A 25,157-nucleotide genomic window follows, 5' to 3' on the forward strand; every position below is an offset into this window, starting at 1 on the left:
AAATATGATATACGATATTCTTTGAGGAATATATATCTTTCAAGTTTTTATGAAAATAAAAATTATGAGGTATATTGTTAGTAAAAATAAATTTAAATTACAGTACATAGGTTGTGTTGTACTGTGAAGATAGACGTATTGAAACAGGAGTCGGAAGGCGGAAGCCCACCTCGTTGATGGACAATCACATTTGACAACATAGGTTTTTATGGACCCCAGTGACACCTATCACGGTGAATTGCCGGTCCTTCCGGTTGGTAGAGCGAGTTCCGGTGTCGAGCTCGTCTGCTCGTCTGACCTCACAGTCGCCACTACTGTCAGGCAGTTTGTATGCTGATACCTGTACACTATAATCGCCTTCACTGCATGATTACAGATGCGTAGACCGGGTCTACAAAATTGTGGAATGTTGCTAAATTATCCCACCATTTTATACCATGTAAAGGTCGTAGGTGTTTTGACATGGTTGCCTCTGCTACGAGCATAACATAACGGAATGTTCGTTCAAATTATGTTAAACTGCTCATGTTGTTTAGTTCAATTAAATTTAATAACTAATTAAATGCGTGTAACAATACGATTTAAGATGAGATTATAAGATGTGACAGACGTATTTATTATTAAAAACATGTTATATCGGTTAAAACAAAGCCAAAATTATTTCTGGTTTTTTCTACGAGAACAATCCAAAAACCTCGAGCAGTTTTACGCCTCTATTTTGAGTCGTAGAATAATGAAATGGAATATGGCTTATTTAAAAGATATGATTAATATGCATCAAACACTTTTTTAGGTTTTCTGATATTTTTATGCGTCATTCAGAACAAAATCTCAAACTTTATTCTTCGTCATTGTTTGAATATTTTAAAGGATTGTGTTAACAAATTGCAGTCACGCTTCGGTCAAGGTCATTTTACTACAGCGGGTTCTGAAATAATGTATGATCAATGAGCGGACAAATCAGATGTATCCAAATTCCAATTAAGTGATAACTTGGGTTATTTTAAAATAAAGAACCCAGAGTTCAACATCGGTTCTCAAGAAATAATTAATCATGGGAGATCTGAGGCGTGACATCGTTATGGGTTATTGATGATGCCTGTGACAGGGCAAGGACACGTGAACAAAAACTCCCTACCTTGGTCACAAAAGAACAAATCAGAGTGTGAAGTCACGCGCGTGCCCAGCTCGAGCTACCATGGCAGTTGTCAGTTCGGTATAATCGATATAGTGTAGAGGATATAATGAGCTGATGTGGGCAGGGCTGGGATGAGGATCTGAAAGAGACAAGCGCCTGGGTTTCCAAATTGATTATTTCCAAAATGGGAAATAAAACCAATGCCATTTCAATTTCTCTTGAATTTACATTGGCTATGTTTTCAAGAGGCTCAAGAAGAATTCGCAACTCCAGCCCCAAGAAACCACGTGTGTTTCGTCTTGTAGTACTTTCATCTTTGCAAAGGCCTCTTTATAGATGAATTACAGAAGATCTTCGAAATTTCTTAACAGTATTGCGAGGAGTTCAAATTGAGATAGAGAAACACTCAATAGGAAATAGAAGTTCCCACAAATGATCTGAGCTGGTCTTGGAGAGATAATTAACTCACGTGGTATGTCACAAAGCTATTTCCAAGTTAGGAATTCCATCTTGCCACAGGAAAAATAGAAAGAAAGGATCGTAATAACTAAAGTCTATCTGTGAAAGAAGTGGAACTGTTCTAACCAAACTGACAGAGGAGATAAATGTTCAAAGTGGGACACGACATACCAATATGGATAATTAGCATGACAAGCCCCCATGTTCCGGGCCGATGCGTACATTCATGCAGTCAGTGCCGCACAGGAAGTAATGTATGGCGGATGGCGTACTCTTCACTTTCATGGCTGCAGGCTCTCTTGAGATTGGACACTTGGTTGTTCATGCCATACAGAGTTCTGGCCCTAAATTTCAGTTTTTGAAGGATACTTTTAGAAACTTGCCTGTCTTGGATTATATGAAAACTCATGGACGTTTCCAAATTGTATCACATCAGTGATGTAAATGAATTTTGTTCATGTTAATAGGCATTCACAATTAGACTGCATCTCGCCAAAGTTGTTATAGGCGACCATTGCAAGTTTGTTTATTGCCAACAAGTTTATCGCATTTAAGACATTACCTTGAAAAAATAGGCGCCCAAATGGAAATGTTGAATTGACAAATTTAGGTTTACCTTAAACATTTCCTTTATAAGCACTGTTTATTGACATATAATATTTTAAATTTCGGTTGTATAATAAAAATATAACATTAACTGAAAAAAACTAGGGTTCCCTTTGTTTTAAAAAAATGCTCTTTTTAGGACAGCAGTATCAGTGGTTAAGCTATACGAAAGATTCTTTGTGTGACTTTGTATTTGGGCTTTATATAATTAAAAATGGTTCTATCAAAGAAACGGCTAGTATTAAACATTCGTTATCATTTGGGGTTGAAATGCTACAAATCGTAGTCTTGTACACCGTGTTATCCCCTCAAGATCGATCTGCAACGACCTTGTACAAAGCGGATGTTTAAAGCCCTCATGTGGGCTCGAGGGCCAAATTCGGGCACCCGGTGCCATCACATGATCGTTGCAGAGCTATTATGGTCAGGTCGCCTGTATTTATTATTGCCTTCCTACGCCAGGGCCCACAAGCACCCACCGACTCACCCAGATCCAGTCCAAAGTCCTTCTTCGGCTGCTGCTACAATTGTCATAACAAATCTTTAGATTCGCTGCGGGAGTAGTAACGGCATTGCGTAATTATTTAGGTTCTGTTGCATTGTATTGTTTTACTTGCTAAAACCAAAAATAAATGCAAAAGCTGTATTTAATTATATTTTCAAATTTTTTTAACTTCTCAATTTCAAAAGTGTAGTAGATAACGATAATATTGATTGATTATTCTTAATAGATACGAGAATCTTTCCATCTCCTTAACGGTTTCTACAAATTTATCATTTGGTGTTCAAAGTTTCTGTTTTATTTTCTTTCAACTGGCATGCCATGTAAGTTACCCTTTCCTAAACAAATTCCAAAAATATCTAAAAATAGTTTCTTCTTAGTTAAGTTTAGTTATATTTTTTCTATACATTGCCCTATAATGCATGTGACCATATAATCTACAGTATTTTCTGTGCATAGAGTCCTGCTCATGTTAGTGTTTAGTTATCGATTTATTAGTCTTACCCTGATAGTAGAAGTTCTAAGTTCTTTGATGGAGTCCATCCCGAAGTACTTTCTCAATTTTACTATTAGTAAAAATGGTGAATTAAAAACTTACAGTTTGTTAAGTTCTGTTATTAGTAATGATGAACTCATATTGACAAGCGAAAGTACATATCTCTCCAAGCAACATTAATAATAGACTTTCAAATTATCGTCTTCCATAGCTTTTCTATCAGCCGCTATATTGTGGTGTAAAAATAAAGTTTCTTCTGCGTTTAACCTCCTATCTATCAATAGTTACAGTTTTATGTTTTAGAAGCTCCTCAAACAACCATACTGTAAAGACTGTATCGATATCCGGATAAGACTATCGAAGTAAATGGATATTCAGAATTAAAAATGACTTCTTATTTTGTATGCATAATAATTTGATTACTGGGATACAAGGTTGTGACTCTCAGATTGCGAACATTGACGTTCCTTGGAAACTGTAGATTGAATGAGACGCTATCATTGAAACACTGTAGATCACGTAACTCTTCAAGTATAATGTCACGTCGGTTGGATGTTCGTGACCGTGGATTGGCCGGAGTTGCACAAGTCCACATACCTTGAGTTGTCACGTATGCAAGTTTAAAATACCGCAAGGTCGATTTCAACCTGAAGGACGGCTTAATCACCTTAATCACAGAAAACGTTCCGAATCTGACAGGCACAACGGGCGCAGAGTCTCACGGGCACGGCACCCGTAGGTATGGAAATGAGGGCAATCAAGCCAGAAATGGTGATTTGTTGGAACCAGAAGGCGCAGTTTGGGTCCGCTCCAACTCCGAGGAGACTCGTCTCCTTAATGAACTGTCCAATAATAAACCATTGTGTGAGATGCGCCCAACGTCACAGCACCTGCTAAACGATTCTAATTCTGAACTCCGGTATCCCATCGCGAACTTAATCCGCAGCAGAGAGATCGAGTAGTTGTAGTATACTGAATCTGTTTCTTCCTGTTTGTTCTATCGTGGTCAGTCGGCAACCATCAAAAGGTTTCCTTGAAGTGAAAGGAAGCACTGGACTGTCATGAGTCCATTTGGCCGTAATCAGTGGCCAGTGGCTACACGCAGCGGAGTGTGGTCCTCTTATGTCCTCTGCTCCTACATTTACTGTCTCCAACCACACGCCGCGGCAGCGGGAGCGGGACATTATCTTCGGCCCCCTTTGTCGTGGTCGCTGCACTTGTCTGTCCTGTGATTGTGGTGATCACTTCTTACACTAATCTATTAACGCAAATTCTGAAATTCGATATCTTATGTTTTTAATTTGAAGACCAGGAATTACCTGGAATGTGGTATATTTCTTATGGCCTGTATTCGGGAGTATTTGCAATTAAACGTGTATACAACAATAGTTGGTCGGCGCGAAATATGTCGCTTCACTTTCTCAAACCTTAATAACAAATTAATGCACCAGCCTAGTTTTAATTTGCTCATGTATACTCTTGAATCCGCAGGAACTTGTAAAATCGTGTCGTCTGCCCGTACATACGAGAACTCTTGATATAAAAGTCTTCTGGACTTGTAAATGTGCACATAGGTTCTTCTCCATCCAATGAAGAACCTTTTATTTTGAGATAAAATCGCATACTAAATAAATTTGTACAAATAACATGTACAATCATGTGGCATTTTATCATGTGATATAGTGACACTTTGACAGGTTCTCTTCTGAATTAGATTGCAAGCACATGGGATACTAGTCAATCGCTATTCTGGACGATAGGTTTTAGCATCTATATAATATAAATATTCCTACATTCCTGCAAGGCCCAATGTCGTCGATAACATTTCGAGCCTGAGTCAGCGAATAGTTTCTGCATGTGGCGTAATGCAAGTTATCCGGGGTCGAGAGTTATAATGTCCTGCATGTCCCGGACCAGTCATCAGTAGGCTGATTAGATCATCGAACAGGCGCATCGCACCCCCTTGCCGTTGTTTCTGCATGTGGCGTAATGCAAGTTATCCGGGGTCGAGAGTTATAATGTCCTGCATGTCCCGGACCAGTCATCAGTAGGCTGATTAGATCATCGAACAGGCGCATCGCACCCCCTTGCCGTTGTTTCGCACGTGCACCAACGGCCACAAAACGCTCAGTCGCTCCTAGGCGCTCATTAGCCCGGGAACTACTGCCGCCAGTCTCTGCGTCGTGGCTCTTAATACTCACGGGTTAGTTTAACTGGGTTTTTTATACATGTTTTTTCCGAATATTCAATCAACTATTTTGTTCAGCCGTGAAAAAATATATTAGAGAATCAGCATTTGTAAAAGTACTTAAGATAAGAAAAAGGCCAGTAAAATATCTGTTGTAAATGTCAAATCATTTAAATGATGATCAAGAGCGCCTTTTGACGTGTTATCTCGTAAACACAACATTGTATAGTGTAGTTTAAGAGCTCTGTATAATACGATTATGGTCTCAAAAAGACAATATGTAGCAGTTGGGTGATAGCCACACACCGTAAAGTGGGTTATACTTTATACTAATACAATCCGTGTTTTATACATTTTTTAGTTTTTAATAATTGTACAAATCTATACTATTGTCAAGGTGTCCTGACAAATAAGGTGCAAGTGACATTGACAATAAGGAAGTGTGGCTGGGGCCAGTATGGTGCGAGCAACGTAACCTAGCCCTTCAGCCGCATCCCAAAATTGTTAATAATATACTTTGCCCCCAGAATTATGTATCTTAATGGTATCAACATGGCTGCTAATTGAATAGTTTTAAGTTTATCTAAAAGAACATGAATGTTTACATATCTGCACATCTACAGATATTTAAGCAGTGGAGTTTGCCACTTGTTCATCACCTGGAAACTTTGAGGTTGCAATTAATTTACTCAACAAAATTTCAAGTAGTTTAAAGAGATAGAACGAAACAATTGAATATCCTGACAACCGGAGTGATTTCTGGTCGAAGTGACATGCGTTTACCTGACGCTTGTCGGGAAGGTCTGTGCTAAACGGGAAGGTCTGCGAAGGGGCCAACGGTTTTCTCTTGAGGCGAAGACGAGAAGCTCAGAGCAGGTGCCAGCTGCAGTTTGGGCGACAGGTGGTGCTGTTGCACCCTCCTCCCCGTGACAGGTGGTTGTGGCATAGAGGGCAGGGAGCCGCCACACGCTACCTTCTCATCCCGTGTGTGCGTGGCTCCCCTCATCTCAACACATCGTCACGGCACAGGCTCTGCACGAGCACGACCTCACCCAACACCGGCAGCACTGCCACTTATCACCCAGACACAATGTGTTGTTACTTAATTTTAGTTTTCAGTAAGCTATTAAATATCCATTAAAAATATCCTCATTAGGTAACAGTTTAGCTTTTCTATATCAGAATATATGCATTAAATGTTAAATATATGCATCAAATGTAAAATGTGTTAATTTTTTAATCAGTCAAACCCTAAATGTATTACTCCTATTTGGACTTATTTTATCATAGTACCGTACCAAAGTTATCAGTTATATGACACAGTAGTTTTTTTGCATGTAATATATGAGACTTTACGTAGCGGCGTGTTTATGAAAAATCAAAATTTTGTTGTTTTTAACTTTCTTTCAACAAACCGACGGAGTCTATGTTTAAAGTTCATTATTGAGTATGAATGAATTGAATAGGAAGGATAATCAGTATTACGGGTTTTTTTTACTTATGTGTTAGGCTAAATAAAATAGACACGACACTTTAGATATCAGGTATCAGCAGTCTACTTCAGTTGCAAAAATCTTCATTCATGAAGTTAAAGTAAACAAATCAAGAAATTAAACAGTACAATAAAGTCTCAATTAACCTGTTGTGATAAACAGTACGCGGGTAATATTTAATTTGTGCTTCATTTGATATAGGTATAGTGTGATTGGGTTTTTTACGTACTAATTTGTTATTATTCACTTTGATTTGGCGTGTTCAAGGCTACGTTATTGAACTTTTGATTTTTTGTCCGCCCAACCTTAGTATTCAAGATTTGACACGTGTTGAAGATACACCAACATGTACCTAACAGGTACTGACGGCAAAACCGCAATTCTGTTATCCTTTTGAAATTACCTCGATTGTATTTACAGATTATTACCGAGTATTTACAGATTAACCCGGTCTGGAGCCCATAGTACACTTAAGGGAACTCGCTAGTATTGAATCTAACAAGTAGCCTCTGAATCACGTGTGCACGGTTTTGCAAGGAAGATGGTAGCCAGAGCCCACCTCGGTTGGCTGAGTACATGCAGATTAACCGGGTCTGGAGCCCATAGTACACTTAAGTGAACTCGTGCTAGTATTGAATCTAACCAGTGGCCTCAGAATCACGTGTGCACGGCTCTGCAAGGAAGATGGTAGCCAGAGCCCACCTCGGTTGGCTGAGTACATGCAGATTAACCGGGTCTGGAGCCCATAGTACACTTAAGTGAACTCGTGCTAGTATTGAATCTAACCAGTGGCCTCAGAATCACGTGTGCACGGCTCTGCAAGGAAGACGGTAGCCAGAGCCCACCTCGGTTGGCTGAGTACATGCAGATTAACCGGGTCTGGAGCCCATAGTACACTTAAGTGAAGTCATGCTAGTATTGAATCTAACCAGTGGCCTCAGAATCACGTGTGCACGGCTCTGCAAGGAAGACGGTAGCCAGAGCCCACCTCGGTTGGCAGAGTACATGCAGATTAACCGGGTCTGGCGCCCGCGCCCTCCACTGATTATGGATGGCTACTAATTTGACGCCATTATTCAAGTCCATCATAATTGTGAGAGGCGTTACAAAGTGTGGGGGGTGTCCGGCTCGCGCCAAAAGTTTTAATTTTCATTTTCGTCTCGGCGTTTTTCCCCGAATTGACTTGTCAAGTCAATTACTGTCATTAAAGACCGATATGAAGATTACTCGTTGTCCTTCTCGATTAGCAGACTGATATGCTCGCGATCTTGTTTATTAGTCTCACGTGCAGCTGAAAAATGTTCTGTCCTTGTTGAAATTGAAATGGCTTCAAGTCAGATGTGATGTCATTAGATACTGTTTTTATGTATATGTTGTACATGTTGAAACTGGTGACTGTAGAGTGACTGTGAAAGAAAGAAACGCGTAAGGTGGACGAGTTGTGTGGATCAACTTTGAAAGGAATTTAAATTCTTAACTGTATTATTAAAAATTAACTATATATGAAGTCAATACACTTTTGTAAGGGTGAACGTAAAGTTAGTTATATAAGTCTACACTGAAAAATTCGTTGCTGAATTTTTACTAATCGTGTTATTGTATAAACTACAGTTGCTTAGTTATTGTTTTCTAAAAATACGATGGCGATATCCACCGACGGGTATTTTACTTTTCGTAACAGGACTACCACTTATAGTTTTTTCTACAAGATTAGCTAAGGTTAAATGGGTTTATCTTAATAAGGATGGACAACAGTCGTTAGCCTGCTTTTGCTTGCATATAATTGGAGATTGCAGCCAATTTAAGACTAATTGGAGGTCTTAAACCTTGCCTATCCATGACCTAGTTAATGGCAGATCTTAATGAACATTCCACATCTAAAAATGGTGTAAAGAGTTTGAACACTCTAAAATTCGTAAATACACCGGCTTAAAAAACTAAAAGATACTGTATCAATATACGAGGGTAGTCTGAAAAGTTTACGACCTAACAAAGATTCAAGACAGTTTTCCTGTTTAAAAAAACTTTTCTACAAAGTCTCCTTGTAACCCGTCTAAATAGTACTCGGCATTTCTCTCTGCAAAATAATTGTTCACGGTGATTGCTTCTTCATTTGACTAAAATCTTTGTCCTCCGAGCGCAATTTTTAGATGTGGGAACAACAAAAGTTGAATTTGGCTAGATCTGGTGAGTAAGGCGAACGGTCAAGCGGTTCAAACTGTAATTTGTGGACTTTCGCCAAGACAACCTCTGTGTCTGAGGTGTGAGACGAGTAGTTGTTTTGGTGAAACAGGATTTTCCTTTTCTACAAATGTGGCCGTTTTTCCGCAAGTTCTGCCATAAGCTTGTCAAGTAATGATGCAGAGTATGTTCCTATAGTGGTTTTTCCTTCTCGAAGATAATCAGTTAAATTAACTCCATGGCTATCATTCCATAATTTTCCCAGCCGTAAAACAGTTATTGCGTTTTTGGAGATTCCCCCTTTGCAGTTCACTGTTTAAGCTGTATTTTTGTTTCGGGCGTGCAATGGTGTTCCGAGTTTCATCTGCAGTAATAATGCAGGATCTATTTCGCCAAAAGAGCGTTTGAAGTGTTGATTCTAACACGTTTTTTTATCTAACATGAGCAAATAAGTCACTCAACACGCGGACAGCTTTGTAATACCCAAATATTGATGTAATATGTGAAACTTAGGTGAGGAACTGTCAACAGATGAACAACAAAATTCAGTAGCTTTTATTTACGAATGCTTGGCCGTCTTCACGTTGAGGTTAGAAACTTACCAGACCATCCTCGTACAATACTGCAGAACAATGTTTTTCGGCTGAAAGAATGCCTATCATTCTCATCCATCGGTAGACTAAATAAAACGGATGCTCCATTAGTCTTGTCATTTCATCATATCATGTACATTATACTTTGACCACAGTGTCATGTTAAGTACAATCGTACGTTAAGTGTTTCATACTCGTAGAATTAGTAAGCATTATAAACGCGTCACTATAAAAAATACTTTACAATGTAAGTGAACTTTTGAAAATAAATAACTATCGAAATTAAAGTATTTAAAAATACATTAGATCGGCCGTTCGCTCATCAAACTATTTTTGCAATAATCAAGAAACAAAATCGGTTATTGAAATAATCGTTATCTGAGGTGTACCGGGCCTCTGCACTCAAACAAAAGTTAGATGAATGATCAATATTCTCTCAGAAATCCAGTGTCGATGACTATCGATGAATTATTAATATTCTCTCAGAACTCCAGTGTCGATGACTATCGATGAATTATCAATATTCTCTCAGAACTCCAGTGTCGATGACTATCGATGAATTATTAATATTCTATCAGAACTTCAGTATCGATAACTATCGATGAATTATCAATATTCTCTCAGAATTCCAGTATTGATGACTATCGATGAATTATCAATAATCTCTCAGAACTCCAGTGTCGATGACTATCGATGTTAATATTGGATTACGTGAGGACGGCGGGATGAGCCGTTACGAAACTCTGCTGCGTCTCCTTGAACAGAGGCTGGATGTCGAAAGTTCCCATAAAACACAATGGAGCTGGTGAAAGGATCTTCTTCACTTCACTGTTGATGTTTATATGATAACGTTTGCCATTGAAGCAGACACTCCAGCGGTACCTTCGCATTGACTGTTGTGATCTGGTAACTTTAGAGCTAGCATGCGACTTTGGCTGGAAATAAAGGCCCGGCTCTAATAATAATTTCGTCTAGAGGTATTAAAACCAAAAACATTTTACACTGTCTAGAGAACCGTGGCTCCAGAAGGATTAGTGATGAAAGCAGATCGTAGTGTCCTCGAAAATGCACTTCTTATACCCAATTTGGGATATGATTTAATAATAATAGTTTTACATTTATTTACTTCTCTGGCGATCAGTTTCAAATGTGTCACGGTATAAAATTGTGATGTGTCTGTATAAAAATTACAATTTCACATTTCCCTTATGATATCTCTCCCATCTCGCCTTCCACCAAAACTACCTGTAGCTCAAGGCCGCGTTGGCGTCGCATCTCCCCAAGAGATGATAGACTTACATGTCATCATGTCAGATGTCAGTAACATAGCGAGGTGATATTTGCACTAGGTCTGAACAGAACATAACTTTCAAATCGAGACGTTGCGTTTTGCCCAGATGTCAATATGGATGTCATTATGCCAGATTTCATTAACTTGGCCTAGTAATATTTGCACTATATCTGTACAGAACATAACCTTCAAACCGTGTGGCGCTTTAGCCCGCGCTGCCGCCGCTGCGTCTCGCCCAGAATAGCAGCGATAAATATTTGCAAGTTAGCCTACATTACTGCGGTACTGGCGCTAGCGTCTAATCACTAAAATAGCTCCTCATACGGGTCGCGCCACACTGTAACCAACTTCTACACTCCTGGTACTGCCAAATCACATCGATCACCGAAAATTTACTTTGATCGTTTAAACCTTTCCCGTAGTTGTGTTTTTGGCGATGTACGAAAAAAAAAACAGATTACTTGAATGGGTGCATAAATATCTTGTGCATATTATTAATCACTATTGGGAGTATAAACTAAGCATGATCCTACTACATGGAAAAATGGTACACAATAACACCGAAACATGAACACGAATTTACTTTAATGTACTTGAAAGTTACCTAAGACGTGTCCATCTCATGTTTCAGGCGCTCTGTATGAGGCTATTTTGCAGGTTTTGATATTAAAAGTATATATTATGGGCAACAAACACAGGGAATGTAAAAGTAAACTTCTATTTGAAGCGAGTAACTGCAATGACAGCTATCAGCGTTTCTGTAACTGGAAATATTCGTATCGCTATTAACCCCTGATGGGGATGTAAAAGTTAACGCAAGCAACTATATTCTCCGTGTTTGAAACTGGAGATTGAAAGAGAAACACTCTAGGTGGTTTGGCCCACACAGTGTACAGTGTTGTAACCGTCGATATATATCCGGACCAACACAACATGGTTGCTCAACGTCACTGCTGCAAGTGTTGCTGAACACAGCGTGTGATTACATGACGTAACGTGAACTGCGGGTAGCCACGGGGCAGTTATCAGGGCAACAGCTACTTGTGGCTGCCAGTCACTGTTATGTTGTTGTTATCGTTATCATTCTGGACAGTTAACAGACCGTGATACACGCGGCCCTCATACCTTTGTCTTGGAACTATCGGGGATAAACGAGTTGTGGCCTTGTTCACTGGCATTATAAACGGCTATGAGGAGAAACGGCTTGTACGGCGAACAAGAATGTCTTCTCATGGTGATTTTGGGCAATAAACGTGTCAATGCTGGATCTGAAAATAAGTGCACTAACCTGTTCAAAAACTGTGCTTTGGCTTTGTTGCCGAGTTAGAGCTATTTTGATATGTAGTATAATACAGTCACCCCCCATTATCTCAAACCTGATCGGAACGGTAAAACTTCGATATGCTGTGTAATGAGAAATACTGTGGTTGAATTATTCCACGTTCGTTGTCAGTGCATTTCGATGCAAAGGTCGCGGCCAGTGTAATTTTTCTAAATATTCCATTTAATTAATGACAGATTTTACTTTGTCATTGATGAATGTATCACACGTAGGCTACCAGAATTATCTTTGCTATATTTTCAGTTCGTCTATTTTTATTTTTAACGAAATGTAAATTTCTAATCGGCACTATCAAACAATTATCGGCGAGATGATGAAAACTACTTATTTTATTTTTCAGCTATTAAAACAAATCTTACACAAAGTAAAGATGTAAAGAATCTCTTGTGAAATTGATTAATTACAGTAGAACGTGAGAATTGTCGTGTCTGAAAAAATGAACGTGTAAAACTTAGGTGTATGATATAAAAGTACTTGAGTTATGTTATGCAAACACGTAGTTATATAATAATTATTGAAATGACAGGGTATATGGTAATGTATTATTTACATTATGTATTATTATAAATTTGATTATTGATTGGAGTTCGATAAATCGAGTTGCAAGAAAATGGATAGGTATCAGTAACAAGAACGTTGGAAGTAAGGGTATGAAGAGAAAACTAACAGAAAGGTCACTAGGTGTTTGAACTGCCCCCATGCATCTCACTTCCAGCTCACATGTCATTAATTTTGTTTCACCCCGAAGCAAAGTTATGTATTGAAGATTGCATTATTTATCGCATCAGCCATTTATAATGCCATTTAATGTATATAATTATAGGTTTTTAGGTTTTTTAGTCTAGTAGGATGTATTTAGGAATGGAAGAGATTGAGCCAAAATATATTCAAAATTCACATTCACCTTCTCATTAAGAGTGAGTAAGAGTGTTCAATTAGATTTAAAACCTGAAGAATCAGCTACTTCATTCAGAGTCACAAACAGTCTCCCTTAGAGCTCTCCCGAGGATATAATGTAATCGCAATGATGTATCGAAGTTGCCCAAAGATGAAAATCAGGGTTTAAGAGCTCTCCAATTTGCAAATCGGACTGAAAAAGGATTGCAACCGCTACTTGAGAGAAATCCAGCAGCAAAAGTAAACCGCAACATCGCCAACTTCCCGCCAAACATCGGCGGTGAGGTCCGGCTGAAACAAGGCCGGAATACATCCATAATTGAGAGACTGGTCGCATTCCAAACTCGAGTTTGAGCAGTCGCGTTATACGCTGTCAGAGCACGTGGTTAATTGAACGGGTTCGGGCAGGCCGGCTCGGACCTCTTCGGACAAATCTTGTTCAGACAGTCACTACTCTTTGTTAAGTGTGATTGTTTGTTGTGAAACATTCTATGTAATCCGGTCTACACTGTTGTGGTCTCTGAAGAGTCTATGAAACTGTCTCGAAACATAAAACAGATGTCGAATATACATTTTATAGCCTATGACACATACGTCATCACCCATTGAGTTTAATTCCTGACAGCATAGAACATACATGTATTGTGCTGGATATCATGAAGTGAGGAAAAATAATAGGTCATTATTACAGTGCGAAATGTAAGTAGTAAATATATTTTGAAAAGAAGACTAATGTCAGTTTAAGCTGTCAACATTCTCTCACAACATTTCAGGAGTACGGGAACTCAAAATCGATTTTCAGTTTAATGAATGCAACATGTCATAACTTATTTGTGTAAGTTTAAATTATGATTCGTTTAGTCATTCTAGTCATGTCGTTCTTCGCTTAAGTTAAGTTTCTTCAATCTAAGGACATTTTTTTTATTTTAGAAGGTTCAATAATATTATTACATTATTATTTATTCAGTAGTAATTAAAATTAGTAAATTTTACATCCTTTTAAAATCGTAAACCTAGTGCTGTCAGCTTCTACGATTTTTTACGTTTTCATGATAGTTGTTTTTCCTACGACCGTTGCTTAATTTCTGTAACAGGTGCGACTTTCCATTTTGTTCTTTCTTCTAGGTAAATTTTATTTTTCTTCTCAATCTTCCATGATTTTGGCAGTGCCATCTTAGCGTTTAACTTATAACAACAAGCATCATTATTCGTGTTTAGTTATCAAATTGGTTATTGTTTTAACGCACACATTTTACCAAATTATCTGAAATAACGCTTTTCCCCCTCAAACTCATAAATGTAGTTTAGTGTAACATCAGGCAGCAAGGTATATATTTCAGAAGTAGCACACGATAATGAAACTCCTGATTCTATCACGGCTTGGCGGTTTTAGTGCCGACACCCAGCATGCGAGATGTGCTAGGCGGGCCTGGCCTGGGTAAACACCGGTAATATATGGGCGGTGTTCGCGAAACATGGTAAAACGGTCTAATTTATTGGCCGTTAGCTAAAATTAGACCCTTCTAAGTCTGGACCCGCAGCCTCGAAACGCTCCTGTTGATTGTTATCCTCTACTCCAACAAACACTGTTTACTGATTGCTTCCAAGATACTGTTTTTGTTGAACGCCGTTGTGCAAATCGTTCCACATTTTATGTGTCTGGCCACAAGTAGTGAAGCAGTAATAATAAAATCCACTGTACTCTTAGGACATAAAGATAACGATCATCTTTGTGATCCTTAGCGCAAAGAATGCGGCCTTTAACAGGATAAGCTTTTGTCGGGCGACCCTTTCATTTACCATCCCTCATTTCGATGAAAGCGTTCAGTTCCACTTGTTGGACCGGAAAATCTTTACAGATTTTCTTTTTCTGGCAATTCTGGTCCACCACCTTTTCTTTTTGCAATATTTGTTGAAATCGCAACCGTGAAGTATTTGACGCGCTCGGACGAACCCAACTGCCATTTATTGAACCACCCCAGGCTCACCTCTCTACTAAGAGTTTGCCTGTTTACTTCACAAGCAGAAATTTCCCAACGTTCCCCGAAATTCGGATAGAACGACAGTATTTAATTTGCAGTGGCTCAGCTTGAAACCCTAAAGTACTGCTTTTATACTTACAGTATGTTTTGAATGTCTTAATTTATTAACACCCTTTTGCTACCCCTTCGTAGAACCCCTTTTAATTGGAATAACCTACATTGTATAGACGCGTAACTTTTCAAGAAACGAATGTTGAGTTTATACCGCCTTCCGCTTGATTCAACGTCTGAAATTTGACACTGTCACAGACTTGACTCCTGGAATCTGGAATCGTCTAAACATCTAAACAGAAAAAAAGTCGGCTACGAAGGGGTTCAAAATAACCTATGAGTGCAGAGCTGTTCTCATTCCCAAATTTCAGACGTTGCTCACAACGCGGAAGGTACAATGGAGCTAAAATCAACATTCGCATTGAATCAAACTTTCCCATCATAGCTACGTTTTCAAGAAACACGTTCATATAAACAATTAGCTCTAAACTGAACAGAACATTTTTTAAATAAATAAATTATTAGATTAAATGAATAAAATCAAAGAAAGTAGAAATTTGAGGAACGGGAATTCAGTTGCAAGTCTCACTCATGTTGATGTAACGGCATTATAAATCTACCAAGTTTCCGTTCGGTAAGTACAGAATTCGATCTAATCTCTTCAAAATGTTAGATTTCAAAACCTTAAAAAAGAACAATAGGGTATCGTAAAAGGTGTATGGGTAGGCTACACAAAATAGGGGAAAATATAATGATTCGTCCATGTCAAGTAGGTCTAAAAGCTACGGTATTAAGATTTACGAAAAATTCATAGTATTTCATAGATGTGGCCTATAGAATATCGACAAAAAGATCATTGGTCCATAGTTACTTAGACATTCGTGGCATGCTAGATTTAATTGTAACGTTAGAAGTTACTGGTATTTTAAATTTAAAAAGTGCACTTGTACAACGTTAGATTAATTAATTGGCAAATATTTCCTCTAAATTACCTCTATAATTCTTTAAAAACTGTCAGTGAAATAATTTTTGGTGAGCAAAATTTAGTTTAGTTGAAATTGATAAAATTGTGGCGTGGTAACTGAAACGTTCATCGGTAAGTCTAGTGAGAGTTCTATCTTTTCAAGCTCCAGCGGCTTCTTCAGCCATAAATTCCATAATCTCTCCGTAATGAATTCAAGAGCAGACAATGCCGGTCCACGCAAGAACTTGAGTTCCGAGAATGAGGCCGAAGAAATATTCCGGCCATCCTGACTGCGGGTGGGGCAGACCTCGGACCTCGGAGCGGCTCAGCCGGTTGCCATCTCTGTTGAACCGACCACCAATTTATGCGAGCCAATCCATCCAGCATTCCGAGGCGTAATAACTATTAATTTTGGCGGGAATGCCAAGGTTCGATGAATACGTTTAATAGCCGTCCGGAATGTGCAGAATGGTTAAACATTGTTCAGCTTTTACCGTTCCGCAGGTGGCTTCTACCGTCATGGTTGAACGTTCATGGACACGAAGATGGTATTTAAATAAAGATTCTTTAGGAATGTATTTCCTATACTCTAGTTCACAATTGAAAGTTTTTTAATGTATCATTACCGTAGCGGTCAAAAGAGCAAGGACTGATCTTTTAGGGGTTACAAAAAACGTAGTTACTGTCATGCCTCGTACTTTAAATCCTACACTTAATCCCACGTTTTCGTTTTTTATCGCTACTGCCCTTGTTATAGCGTAGGCCAATCCTGCTTAATTTTTTTGAAATCTGAACTGGTGTGGCAAAACAGTTTGACATTTTAGTTGATATAGAGTGACCTACCTTACAAACTAAACGTTGCTTATTCCATTTTCCTTTAGAAGTTCAGTAACTGCCTTACGACTTGGTTCGTGTTTCCGCGATACAATTTACAGACTTCTTAGGTTATAAATAATAAATAAGGACATGACACTCTATAAGATTCATATCAAGTTTTATTGTTAAACAATGTTGTTATGGTGGAAACTTACATTGTGTAGGATAAACAAGACTTAAAACCATCAAGCTTTAACAGAGGGATTTTCAAACTATGAGGTATTGTAATTAATATTAATATAGAAATGTGTCAAATAAGAATCTTTGTATGATGATAATATGGTCGTCTTCTTCTGATTTAACCTGCTTTTGGTGGAAGCTCGGTTCTTGTTTTAATGAAATAAAATATTAATCTTGTTGTAATACTAGCAGTTGCCCGCATCTTTGTACGCTATAATTCATTCAAAAAGAAACAGGACATATTCTTTTTAAATGGCACTCCAAACAATCCTGAGATGAGTAATTGTCACTGAAAGATGTACCAATCAATTGATCCATTTTTTATTTAAGTTTAAAGAAAGGCCCTTGAAATCAGAGATTCAAACTGTTTTGTATGCAACTCTTTTGAAATTTCCCTCCAATATTTCTCAATATTTTGAATAAGTCCAACAATTTCATTAAGAATTAAAATATTTTAGGCCAGTGCGGAGAAGTATTAAGTCTAAACTCGCTTTCTAGCCTCACTTTCCGGTAAAACAAGTCCTTAGCTTTTCAGTTAACACACTTATGATGTAATAAATGATGGGATTTTACTGTAGTTGATTAAATTCCTAATGAAAACAAACCCAGACGAAGGAAAGAAGGAAAGCATCTGCACGTAACAAGAAATTTGTAAAGTGTAAATGACGTTGACAGATGAATGACAACAAATAGTTACTATCACCTGATAAAATAGGTATAAATTATCATGCTTCTTATTTTTGATGTTGACAGTTGATTTAAATACACATTTACTATCTGCTGATTAAGTCAAAAGGAGAGTTTTCAACACCAGTGGGACGTAACCGGGAGGGATTTTTTAAATAGGAATAGATACATGTTAACCAGGAACCCTAAGAGTGTCAATGTAACATTTCAGTACAATCAGTCCAGTAGTTTCTACGTAATTTAGTAATACACACAAATACTTGAACACATAGACAGACATCATTAGATGTTTGTGTAACAGTGTGATAAAGCTGTAAAGTATAGAATGGACCATGTTGTGATTAAGAATACACTTTTAGTTAAATACAATTTTATTTTAGGCTAGTTACAGCTCAGCATCATTAAAATGCTTGAGTATAATTTAAGGAATATTGTCAATATTGTATTTAAAAACTGCAACGAATTCTGTTATCCATCTCGTACTCAGGATAATTACTTAGTCTATTTAGAAGATGAAATGGAAATACAACTTACATGAAGTTTATTTATTCGGTTGTTCCATCTATATTTTGTATGAATATGTCACTGTTTTAATATTTCTGAAACTGTTTCTAATACTGTGAAACAATTTGCTTAATTAGGACTGTAGTGAATAATAAAACCATAAAAGCTCAAACATGGCTTTGGTACACAGTGAGGGGTGGCTACATGCGAGTGCGCGGAGGGTCCTGGCATTATAGTAAAACATAGTAGAGTCCGTTGGAATATTCTATTTTGCATACAGATTGAGTATAAATCTTGGCGACTGCGCACGTCTACTTCTCTCTCACTTGCGCGCGCATGCCCGGATGGTTTATGGGCGCCGCGGCCGCGCCGTGCGCACTTATTTAATTGTAACCTTTGCCTGAGACGGCCGTCCCAACGAGTCAATTAACGCCCATAAGGCCTTTCTTATGAGCAGTAACAAAAATTAAAACGATAAGTTTTATTAACATTTATCTTATACTCAGCTCAGCTTATAACATTGTTAGATTTCTATGGAATTATGGAGATTTCATATGAGGTACATTTACAGCTCTGATATGTTATGATGTAATCAATAGTGTACCACCCGATGCAACGAAGACGTTCTGCTCTCTGGTTGGTTACCAACAGACGGGTAGTGTAAGAATAGTACTATGTCGCAATCTGCATTGCTTTCATCAACACACATAGTACACACAATGACACTGGAGTACTCGTGTTCTCTGCATAGCCTTTGTTCTCCGTCATCTTACAAGTAATTTAGTTTAATTTAGCTAACCAGTTCGTGCAGTTTGTTAATCAATATTAAAGTCGGTTAGTTATCTGCCCGCAAGACTTTTGCCTATAGAAGTATATTATTGTAACTTAAGTAGTAATATTTATTGTCTGTCTGAAGCATTTAAGATGAGTCCCTTCAAAGCTTAAAAATAATTTCAAGATATGATTTTCGTTCGTCGCCTTCAGTGTTAGACCTTTCTGGAACTAGAAGTACTCTATAATCACGTCCAAATAATCATAAAGAAAGCTACCAACATGAAAAAGTTTAAGTTTTTCCAGAGAGAAACGGAATTTGGTAATATATTATTATGAATGTATTACTTTTAAGACGTAGTTACATATTATTATCTCAATTAGTATAAATATCTACATTAGTACCTCAACATATTTTCCAGTTTATCAAATCTAGTCTTTGGACATTAAACTATTCAAACATTATATTTGTATTCTAAATGGAGAAAATACTATCTCAATTAGTAAGCATATTTTTCAGTTTTACAAATCTTTTGACATTGAACTAATCAACACTGTACTTGTGTTTTAAATGTGGAAAACAAAATTAAGTTTTGTGTTAAAATTCAATTCAATGAAACGAAAATCTCAATCCTGTTTCGGGATGAGGAACAGCACACATTTGAAGGTTTTCTTAGTAAATTCGACTTAGACATCGCTCCCACTATCCAGGGTTTCTAGACGAGGGTCGCCGAGTGAGGATGTCCAGTGACAGTCTCGAGTGGGATTGTCGCCAGGACACAGGACACCAGGACCCGTGAGGACAAGAAAACTGCTGCGTCAGTGTCGCCAGCCTCGCGCGCTGTCCTGTCCTCTGGACCTCTGGACTTCCCAGATAACACCTAATGTACCAGGCGCACCGTCACGTCACGACCGCCTCTCGCCGTACACCGCCCGCTGATTGGTTCTCAGAAGATAAACAAGGATTTACTCCTGCTTTGTGACTTATTGCTGAGCTTTTTGAAGGGAACGCAAGTTTACCACGTTGTTGGGAGGAAGGGTTAACTAACCGTGCTGTTCGCTTTGTGTCATCTCACAGTGCTAAAGCACCTTAAATATTAAGTAGAACCCAACATATAACAATCTGGAAAGATTTGTACAAATACTTATTCACTGCATGTGCTCAGCTGTGCTATAATTTTATAACCGTATCGACTCATTGATTACGTTGTAACCTGACTAAATTGGGAGTGCCGATGGTCGAGCGGTCTTAGACATTGGACTCTGGGTCTGGCTTAGAGATAGCGCAGGTTCAAATCCTGTCTCTTCTGAAGCACTTTTTATCAGTACAATCGACCTTGTACTGTATCGACTCTCCCCCTTATTCTGTTTGATAAGATCCTCGCACAGGCCAGTGGCCCATGAGGACGGACAGAATAAGGCTTAAAAGGAGATCGGCCTCTCTTTTTTATATAAAAAAGATAGAAGAAAGAACTAAAACATGTGTTAAGTATAAAATTGGTTCTTAACGATACGATTTATGTGTTCTCTAAAGGGCTCTGAACATCATTATAAAATGTGACCTCATAAACAAGAAAGGTATGTTGAGGCTGATTCGCGCCGCTGGATGTCCTTACCTACAAGCTCCAATAGGGCAACCGTTTGAGTGTATATTAATTGATTTGGGAGCAGTAAAAATTACAATTGAACTGGAATATTGAATGACAGCTACATGGTTTTGTCGATTTCTTTCTTCAGCAAATCAAATCTTTACGTCGCCTCTCCTTTTGGACAACTTCACTAATCTCCACAGCGATACCTCCACTCCTTCGCCTACCACACGTGCTCATGCCAGTCAGCGTTTTATCGGAACTGGTGGACATCACTCACAACTTGCGGTCACCGGGCACTACGTGTTTTGGCGGGAAACTCGAGCTCCCACGGCGCTCGCCCGCAAACCCGCTCTGCTAGGTGTCCTTGCTGCCAAAATACCCAAGGTCAACAGTTCTCGTCGGGCGGGGACAGATTTAAATGTCGCATCAATAACTCTGCTCTGCATTGCTAATGGCGGAGGGAGAGGCGTCGGGAGAGGCGTGCCTCACTATTTATGACGGAAGATCGGTTTATTGCGATGGCTCTAGTGTTTTTGCTCCATAGTGTGTTTTTTCTTATTCTTCTTTTTGTCTTCAGATTGAGTTATCTTAGGAATAAAACGACTTGTCTTTGGATTAGAAACAGTTTTATTCCGAAGGACATTTGACTATTTAGTTATTATCATAATAATCGTCGTACCTTCCTGTATGAAATAGTTTCTGCTTTTAAACAACTTCGAGCGTTATCGATCACTTATTAATTATTTACAACACATTAAACTAATTAGACGTAGCTTCTGAACAATTATTATTTTCACCAATCTATTTGCTTTACATTAGAAGCAATATATCCCGGGTTCGAATACCGTGGAAGCTCTTTTAAATGATTGAACTGTATAGAGCCTTTGATCTCAAAGTGGGCGTTCCACCGACTAAAACTCTGGTTTGTTTACAAAGATATCACGTTAAATTGAACAAAATGCATGTGACGCATCAAAATTAGAAATATCTATTCCGACTGAACTGAAATTATAGTTTATATCAAATTAAAAAAGTTATGAAAGTTTTCCAAATACACTGAAATTTAGTGCTCATGGCGTGTCATAGGCTTCCAGTAAATTGAGAGGACATCACGAAAGTAACCAAAGTGCTGTTAATTATTTGTTGTAAAAAAGCTCAAAAAGTCATAACGTTCTTAGTTTTCAGCTGTTATTGAGTTTCATGACCCAATTCGTATATGGCCCAATGTTTCGTAACAATAAAATAATGAACTTTATCTGTAAATCTTACTCTATACCTACATAGTAACTCACGTTCTTGTTGCGATTTGTACATTAGATTCTGAAAGGGTGCTCTGTATTTTCATGTATTATTACTCTTAGAACAACTCGAGAAATCGTGCACAGTGGGATAGCAGTGATTTCTTGTACAGAATGGGGAATCGCAAAAAACAGACTCCAGTTATGACTAAAGGAATTATTACCCAAGGTCTGTCTGTCGCAGAGCGGTAGATCCCAAGATACTAAATGCTGGTAACTGTAATTTCACGGATTTACAAACCCGTCGGTGAAGTGGCTAGTAATAAGCTTTCGGAGTGGCTGTTACTGCAGGTCTTCTGATAGGAAATGTGATCAGTAGTCGTATAACAGTTACTGCTTATCATAGAAGTTGCAAGGATGTGCGGAATGCGTTACGTGAAATATTTATTACTGCCCATACTTCTATCAGCGCAATTACACGACACTATTCTATTAGGCTTTTATGTCTCATTAGCTGAACAGTGTCTTTCATTATCGAGTGGTTGGCAAATTCGAGTGAGTAGTGTATGTACGTCTTCCCATAACTCAAATGTGCTCTTACGTCTCAGTGAGATGGACCCACAAAGAATCCGTAATCAACTTAAATATAAACAGGGTTTGTTGTATATCATAATAAATATGTAAGATTAATGTAATTTGGTTGAAACATTTATAACGCAATTAAAACTTGCTAAACTGCCTAGTCATGTAAAATATATTCTACATACGCCTAATTTGGGTTTTATAAGTAGTTGTTGGAGAGTTGGGTAGAATGGGAAGTTCATATTAGAGTAATCGATTATCGTTGATTGGGATATTTCAGAAGAGAATAATGGCTAAAGCTATTCAAAATTTATGCTGGCATTCCACTGCGATTTACCTGAAACGCCTTACGTTTTGAACCATTAACGCGTTTGCTCATTTCATTGCCTCTTATGGATGAGGAGTTGGATATTTCAAAATCATCTTGGAAGTAACATTCCTGTGTGGTACTTTTCTTCAAAACTTTCCAAAGGGTGTGAGGTCCTTTGATCTTTCTCATGAATGGAAATACGATTTCTTTAACGGTGACCGACTATGCAACTCATTTATATGTCTGAAATTTACATGACATTTATATGAGGAATATGAATGAAATTTCTGGCAGAGTGAATCTCCTTCTGAGCAATCGGCTGGCTATATATTCATTTATATATCTTCCTCAGGAGACATTAAATGTATGTCAGAATGGAACTTTCTCTGGTCACAGAGCTAACTGTATATCTTAATTAAATTTATAAAGTCCTCAAGGCATGTATGCTTTTGTTTAAATTAACCGTCACTCTGTAGTCTTCAAGAGATCAAAACATTGTGAATGTCTATGAGCCTCTTTGTCGGAATTGAATGACTTGTGATCAATTTATTCTCCTTCTAAACATAATCACGAATCAAAATCGTCGTGGATTGGAAAATGATGAAGTGAAGTAACAATATTACAGAAATTCCTCACGTCTGTTCCGAGAACAATAATGAGAGGCCTTGTAGAAGTAGACCAATGGCACTGGAACGGTTGTTAAAAGCCAATCCAGTGACGAAGCCGGGGACAGACAAAGCCCAACGAGAGAGACTGCTAATCACTAATCACTAATCACTGACGGAAGCTAATGGCCACTGGGCACGCTCACGAGTGTCGGCTCAGCCACTCTAACCTCAGCATCTCGTCCACCTCAGGTCGTGCCGCCAGGATCCGGAATAACCGTCTGATTAATGGTCTCGTGATCCTAGGGGCGCTTCGAATTGATCATGTTCTATCTTGGATTTTCTGAATTCAGTACCTATAAACGCATTCAGATCTTGTTTATCCACCTCTGTATAAGAATTGTTTGCTAGTAGTAAATTACCTGAAAATAATAGTAATTTTTATAGAGTACAAGGTGATCAAATTAAAATTTTTTAAATCCATTCTATCCTACAGTTCACCGATCAAAGATTAATAAGTTTTTCGTCTAAAACTAACATTTCCTTTACACATTTCATTTGGTCCGTGCTTTACTGAAGTATACGTAACTTTCATCCAGAATACATTTTTCATAGACAAGGTTTAAGGGTAGCATGTAACATTACTGGACAAAACAACTAATTTGTTTACATATCTTTATAATTTTTATAGTTAATATGTTGTAGATTTAGTATGTACAAGAGAAGTCTGTCACTACACCCCACTATTAAATACTTGCTCATATCATAATAGACAGATCCAATGCAGGAAAAGAAATCTTATTAACTCGTTATAGTAAATTTACCCTGCGTTATAAATACGGAAACAAATTATGGATGTGATCAATGTATGGAAGAAAACTGATTGGGCGATATTTCGAATAAGTACTTTTCTTCACAAAAGTTGATGATCGATTCTTCGTTAAATGATGGAGAAGATAAATGTTCCACTCAACTCACTGTGCTAAAAAATACTTTGGATTAGGCGAATACTAAAAGTTTTCGGACAAAAGAATTCCTGAGTAAACTGTTCTTGTGCGTCACACTGTATGTAATGAAGTTGTGTTATGTTTCAGGCTAGAAGATGAAGTAAGACGGTTCCCGCCGAAATGTCTCCCTCCAGAGACTCAGTGGCTTTCACCAAAGGATTACTCAATGGACCCGGACAGAACAACTGCTTTCTCAACAGTGCTGTGCAAGTAGGTCCATTGACTCTATACATCAGTGGGCTACGGCCATGGCCCGCTAGTATTCGCTCTTAGGATAAGGACACTTCAGTAATCTGCAGAGTAGCAAGAATTAAATTTTAATTCTCTAGAGAGAATTCATAGAAATTTCGCTGTCTGTTTCCAGTAACTAAGTATTGGAAAGGACAAAGTTGTACCAAAACATATTGTAAGTTCACAACATCTAACCTATAACATATTACATCGCAAATTTAAATTGATTAATTTATATGCTGAGGAGCATGGAATTTATCATGGTGTTAAAATTTTCCGTACAAATGTTACTCACTATAACATAGACTATGAACTTCTAAAGATAATGAGATAACATTTTAAGATAGTTGAAAGACACGCTGCACTAGCGGCGTATGCTTTAACAACTATT

The 25,157-nt window shown here is 38.1% G+C and overlaps 1 protein-coding gene across 1 annotated transcript in view; it reads left to right on the top strand.

Moving 5' to 3' along the window:
• LOC124359350 overlaps positions 1-25,157 on the top strand; it is a 109,757-nt gene that overhangs the window by 10,899 nt on the left and 73,701 nt on the right. The window contains 1 exon segment of the mRNA XM_046812026.1: positions 24,623-24,745. Coding sequence (XP_046667982.1) covers positions 24,656-24,745 — 90 coding nt within the window. The 5' untranslated portion in view covers positions 24,623-24,655.

This window comes from Homalodisca vitripennis, chromosome 4 (genome assembly GCF_021130785.1).
Source record: "Homalodisca vitripennis isolate AUS2020 chromosome 4, UT_GWSS_2.1, whole genome shotgun sequence".
NCBI classification, from domain to species: Eukaryota; Metazoa; Arthropoda; class Insecta; order Hemiptera; family Cicadellidae; genus Homalodisca; species Homalodisca vitripennis.